Raw genomic sequence first — 6,000 nt, 5'->3', positions numbered from 1 at the left:
TGCCCCTGATCCCCACAGCCTGTCCTGTTTCCTTCATCCCTGCATTGCCAGGGACTTTCTGGGACAAGGGAGCTCGGCTCTGTGCATGGAGGGAGGTGCCAGTGCAGCCAATGGAGTGGGAACCGCAACTCATCAGTTCTGTGTCCTTTGGGGGTCAGGAACTGGTGAGACTCAGAGGCACAGAAACTTTCTCTTCATGGTCAACAGACCACAGTTGAACAGGACACAATTTAATACAAGCACACAATTACAAACTCTTCCCTGAGCTATGAACAATGTCTCAACTGCCTCTGATGAGTGCACCCTCCACAAGAGATTCCCATACTAAAATTAATTTCAGATGAACATGGTTCTGTGATAGATAAAAAAAACACAATTCAGTCCTTGTATCAGGATGCTCATCCTGGAGTGGGGGCAAAACAGCTCCAACAATTCCTGATTTGCAAAGCTGCCAGTGGTGGATGGAGAAGGGAAGTCAGGCTGCTCTTGGTGTTGAGGAAATGCTGAAACCAGCCTGACTCATTTAATTTCCTCCTGTCCTGGCTGATCTCTCCTCTTTCCCCTCCCACCCATTGGCTTTTGTCTCCCACCATCCCCCTGGTGAAGAGCCTGGCTCTGTGTTCTCCATCCCCTCCTCACTGGCACTGCCAGGCTGGGATGAGGAGCCCCTCAGACTTCCCTGCTCCAGGCTGGACCATCCCAGCTCCCTCAGCCTCTGTTCACAGCCCAAGGGCCCCAGCCCCACCTTGGAGGCCCTTCCCAGACCCTGCTCCAGCTGCCAGACATCTTTCCTGCCCTGGGCAACACCAACCAGGCCACAGGGACCTGGATAATCCCTGTCCTTGATGTCCTGGTCACACAGCCCTGGCCCCTTGTCCCCTGTCAGGCTCTGGGGTGGATCCTGTGGAACATCCTTTGGTGGAGGCTGTGGCTCCAGGTGGGCCGGGGGTATCCCGGGGGACAGGGACCCTGCTGGGCATGAACAGCATTGGACTTGTTGGGAGAAACTGTGAGGGGGAGCTGGGGCAGAGTGACCAACCCAGTGACCTGACACAGCCCTGCTGGGATGTCACACAGCTGGTCTCTGATGTCACAGCCAAATCTGTGATGTCACAGCCAAATCTGTGATGTCACAGCCCATTCTCCAGTGTCACAAAGCTGATCTCTGATGGTGTGTCACTGCAGGTCACAGCCAGCTCTGTGATGTCACAGTCTGCTCTGTGATGTCAGACCTCTGCCCTCTGATGTCACAGATGGCTCTGTGATGACACAGAGGCAGTATATGTCGTCATAGCTGCTCAAACACCTCGCATAACCCGCTCTGTGATGTCATAGCCCACTTTGTGACCTCATGTTACCAGATGATAAATTGTCTCCACCAGCAGAGCTAACATCTGGAGCTTGTTCTCCAAAACCCCAGGCCTATGGAAACCACACAATGCCCATTGATGAGAAGGGGAACTGGAAGTTCACCATCCTCAGTGTCCTGCCAGCTCAGCCAGGCCCACTGGAACATTGGGGTCCACAACCACCAGGGACCACCAGAGGGACTCCAGGAGAGAAGAACGCATGCAAAAAGGGGAGGAGAAATGTGCTAATGATTTTGGGGAAATGATTATCATATGTGTGTTTAGTCAGGGAAAATCAACGAATATGTGTGCAATATATAGAAAATTAACAGAAACTTTCCTGTGCTCAGCAAGCACGGCTTTGGAAGGAGCTATCCCCCGTGCATCCAGCTGAATAAAGAATGCTGCTTCTTAATGCTGCATTGGGGTTAAGGAGTTTTCTGTTTTACAGAATTTTTGATGACACCCTCACTGCCAAGGAAAGCTCTCTCTGCTGCTGTTCACAAACAGAGAAGGGCTGGTGGCAGATGTAGGGCTCGGAGGCAGCCTGGGGCACATTAACCATGAAATAATGAAGTTTTCATAGTTCTGTGAAAGAAGGAGGGGCAGCAACAAAACTTCTGCACTGGAATTAGGAAGGGCAGACTTTGGCCTATTTAGGATGTAGTTTTGGGGAGTACCACATCATGTACTGATTCTTTTAAGGGAAACAGGCCTTAAAAACAAAGGGGTCTAGGAAGGATGTACACATTTCAAGATAGTAATCTTAAGAGGGAAGGAGAAGCCCTTCCCAGTGGGCCAAAAGATGAGCTATTGAGGAAAATTACTGTCCTGGCTGCCCATAGAGCTTTTGCAGGGATTCAAGGGAAAGAATAAGATGCATCAACTTTGGAGAGAAGGTCAATCAACTTAGGAAGTATTTAAGAATGTTGTTAGGCCATGCAGAAAAAAAAGTTGAGGTGTGAAAGCTAAAATTGAGCTTAACCTGACCACTTCTGTGAAAAATGATAGAAAATATTTCTACTAATAAATTTACAGCCAAACATGAGATAAGAATCTCTACTCTTCATTGGATGCAGTGGAGAATATAGAAACTAAAGATAAGGAAAAGACTGAGCTGCTTAATACAATGTTTGTCACAATTTTTAATATTAGGACAGGTTGCCCTTAGGACAGGTGTTCTCCACCAGGCGCTGATGGCCTTTGTGCTCCCTCAGGTTCATGTCCCCACACCAGCAGCATGGGGGTGCTCCCCCTGCTCTGTGCAATGCAAACAGGGGCTGCTGAGCCAGTGCTGCCGTGTCTGTGCCTGCAAGGATGGGGCACCTGTGTGAGCTGGGGGAGAGGCCAGGGCTGCAGAGGGGGGATGTTGTTGGCAGCTCCATCAGGACACTCTGGGACACCGCCCTGGGCTGTCCAGCACACTGGGGATGGATCAGCCTCTGCTCTGCTGCTCCTTCCCATCTGCCCCAGGGCCCTTGCAGAGCCCCAGCCATGCTGTTTGCCCCCAGCCTACCCACAGCCAGCCTGGGGCTGCCCATGGGGGTTTCTGTGCTCAGCACTGGCCTGGGTGTGTTCTTGAGAGAGCCTGGGCAAGGAGCCTGGAGTCCCCAGGCCCTGGCCTGAGGCGTCAGCGCTGCCCCAGCAGTGCCCATGGCCTGTCCCTGCTGCAGCCCCGGCACTGCCACCCCCAGGGCTGTGCCCGGCCCCGAGAGCACTCAGGCCCTGCAGAAACACCAGGGCCACGAGGGCAGCAAGGCAGGGCCACAGCAGCAGCACTGGCAACACCAAGTGCTGCTGCTGCTGGGCACAGCTGCTGAGCGAGCACTGATCTGCCCCCAGCTCTGCACACAGACATTGCTGCTGCAGCTCCAGGGAAGGCAACAAAAGGGCATCTCTGCAGAAAACTTTGCTGGGAGGTCCTTTAATTCATTTAAAGGCACTGAGAGCAATGCCCCTCATAGACACAGTCTGTGACCATAGGGAAGGTGGAGAGAAACAAAATGAGATATGGCACAAACAATTACATTTCTTTTTTGTCTATATTAAAAAATTAGAAGAAAAAACATTCAATAAAAACAACAAAAATTATCAAAATTGACTTTTATTACAAGTGATTGGTAGAAATTGAACAGCAGTTTAATGTTTCTGTAACCATCCAGTCCTCAGTCTCCACACTGCAGCTTTGAGCTCCTGGTTCCTCAGGCTGTAGATGAGGGGGTTCAGCACTGGAGGCACCACCGAGTACAGAACTGACAGGGCCAGATCCAGGGATGGGGAGGAAATGGAGGGGGGCTTCAGGTAGGCAAACGCTGCAGTGCTGATGAACAGGGAGACCACGACCAGGTGAGGGAGGCATGTGGAAAAGGCTTTGTGCCGTCCCTGCTCAGAGGGGATCCTCAGGACAGCACTGAAGATCTGCACATAGGAGAAAACAATGAACACAAAACAACCAAATGCAGAACATATGGACAACACAATAAGTACAAGTTCCTTGAGGTTTGACTGTGAGCAGGAGAGCTTGAGGATCTGGGGCACCTCACAGAAGAACTGGCCAAGGGCATTGCCATGACACAGGGGCAGGGAAAATGTATTGGCTGTGTGCATGAGAGCATTGAGAAAGCCACTGGCCCAGGCAGCTGCTGCCATGTGGGCACAAGCTCTGCTGCCCAGGAGTGTCCCGTAGTGCAGGGGTTTGCAGATGGACACGTAGCGGTCGTAGCACATGACGGTCAGGAGGAAAAACTCTGCTGAGATGAAGAACAGAAAAAAAAAGAGCTGAGCAGCACATCCAGTGTAGGAGATGTCCCTGGTGTCCCAGAGGGAATTGTGCATGGCTTTGGGGACAGTGGTGCAGATGGAGCCCAGGTCGCTGAGGGCCAGGTTGAGCAGGAAGAAGAACATGGGTGTGTGCAGGTGGTGGCCGCAGGCTACGGCGCTGATGATGAGGCCGTTGCCCAGGAGGGCAGCCAGGGAGATGCCCAGCAAGAGGCAGAAGTGCAGGAGCTGCAGCTGCCGCGTGTCTGCCAATGCCAGCAGGAGGAAATGCCTGATGGAGCTGCTGTTGGACATTTCTGCTGTCCTTGCATGGGGTTCTGTAAGAAAAGTAATCATGGAATAGCTGTGTTTGGAGAGGACTTCAAATATCCCAGCACAGCCTGGGGGCACTTTCCCCCCACTGCCTGCTGCGGGCTCTGCTGCCTGGAGCTGTCCCTGCCAGCAGCTGCTTCCCTGTGCCCAGGGCTGGGCCCTGCCAGTGCTGCCAGAGCCCAGCCCAGCCCTGGGGGCTCAGCTCTGCCCTGCAGACCCCTCCCAGCTCTGGCACTGCCCAGGGACAGCTCTGGCTCTGCAGGCACCATCACAGCAACCCAGAGTTGGCTAGAAATGTGACACTGATGCTGCTCCTAAAGGCCCCTGTGCTGATATCTGTCAGTGCCTGGTTTAGCAAGATCTCAGAGAATGTTTTTTATTTTTCTCAGCCTGAAATGAGAGATGAATGTCTGTGTGCAGTTTCCATCCCAGCAACCTAGGACAGTAGAACATAAACGCAATTTATCCCCTTTTACGCAGCCCCTTCTCTGCTGTGCTCCCTGTATAATCTAATTTCTGCAGTTCAATGCCATGCTGGAAGCACTCCTAAAAAAATGCAGCATCCCTACCACACAAGGAGAACACTTCCAAGCCTTACCAGCTGTCTCCTCCCACCCAGATCTTGTCCCTGAGCACTGGGAGCAGCTGCCAGGGCTGGCTGAGAGCTGTCCCTGGCAGGCAGCAGAGTCCCTGCCCCAGCACAGCGCCCTGGGCTGCAGGACCCTGCTCTGCACGACAGCCCTGGGCACCCCTGGCTGCTCTGCACTAGAGACAATCAGAGTTGTACTCACAGGGTCTGCAGGCATTGGGATGTTCCAGCTGCAGGAGATGGCTCCAGGAGCTGCAGCTGCATTGTCCTGCAGCCAGAGGTTCCTGTGCCAAGGGCTGGCAGTGATTCTGCCCCAGGCACTTCTCAGCACCTTCTCAGCCCTGACTGATTGAAGCTCTCTGTGCCTCTGTGCTGTGCCCGGGCTGGCTGCAGGCAGTGCCCCAGCCCTGCTGGGCTGGCAGAAGAGCTGCTCATCAAGAGAAATGTGTTTTTGAAGCTCTTCTTGGTTACCAAGAGCTGCCTCTGTGCCAGGAGCCCAGCCCAGCTCAGCAGCACAGACACAGCACAAGGACTTTAATGAGCCTCTGGGGCATTGTGCTCAGGCCCTGAACATCAGTCCCTGAGAGGCAGCTGAAGAAACCTCTCCAGAACTCCCAGTCAGAATCCAACTCCAAAGTTTCTCGGACTTTTAATGGGTCCCACTGAGGGACAAAACTGAGAAAGTGTCCCCAGGCCCCAGGCAGAGCAGAGAACTGGAGGCAGTGATGACAGGTGGGGACAAAGAGAAGCCAAGTCTTGGTGCCATGGGCCACAGCAGGGTCTGTGCCACGAGGGGCTGTGAGGAGACACCTTGTGCTGAGGCACTGGGGCCTCCTGGCACAGCCCCAGCCAGGCTGGGCACTGTCAGCCCCTTGTCCTGCCCTCAGCATCCCCCCCTAGCCCACATCCCAGTGGCCTCAAGGATCTGCTGGAAGGAGTCCCTGGGGAGCCTTGCTCAGTAATGGCCCCGGG

At 53.6% G+C, this 6,000-nt stretch overlaps 1 protein-coding gene across 1 annotated transcript; it reads right to left on the bottom strand.

Moving 5' to 3' along the window:
* Positions 1 to 3,488: 3,488 nt before the first annotated feature.
* LOC141727819 (olfactory receptor 14J1-like) lies at positions 3,489 to 4,421 on the bottom strand. The gene has a single exon (XM_074534107.1). It carries the CDS (start codon positions 4,419 to 4,421, stop codon positions 3,489 to 3,491), a length of 933 nt encoding a protein of 310 aa, XP_074390208.1.
* Positions 4,422 to 6,000: the final 1,579 nt, after the last annotated feature.

This window comes from Zonotrichia albicollis, unplaced genomic scaffold (genome assembly GCF_047830755.1).
Source record: "Zonotrichia albicollis isolate bZonAlb1 unplaced genomic scaffold, bZonAlb1.hap1 Scaffold_254, whole genome shotgun sequence".
NCBI lineage: Eukaryota > Metazoa > Chordata > Aves > Passeriformes > Passerellidae > Zonotrichia > Zonotrichia albicollis.
Note: the sequence above shows the minus strand (reverse complement) of the source record. Positions and strands in the feature narration are given on the sequence as shown.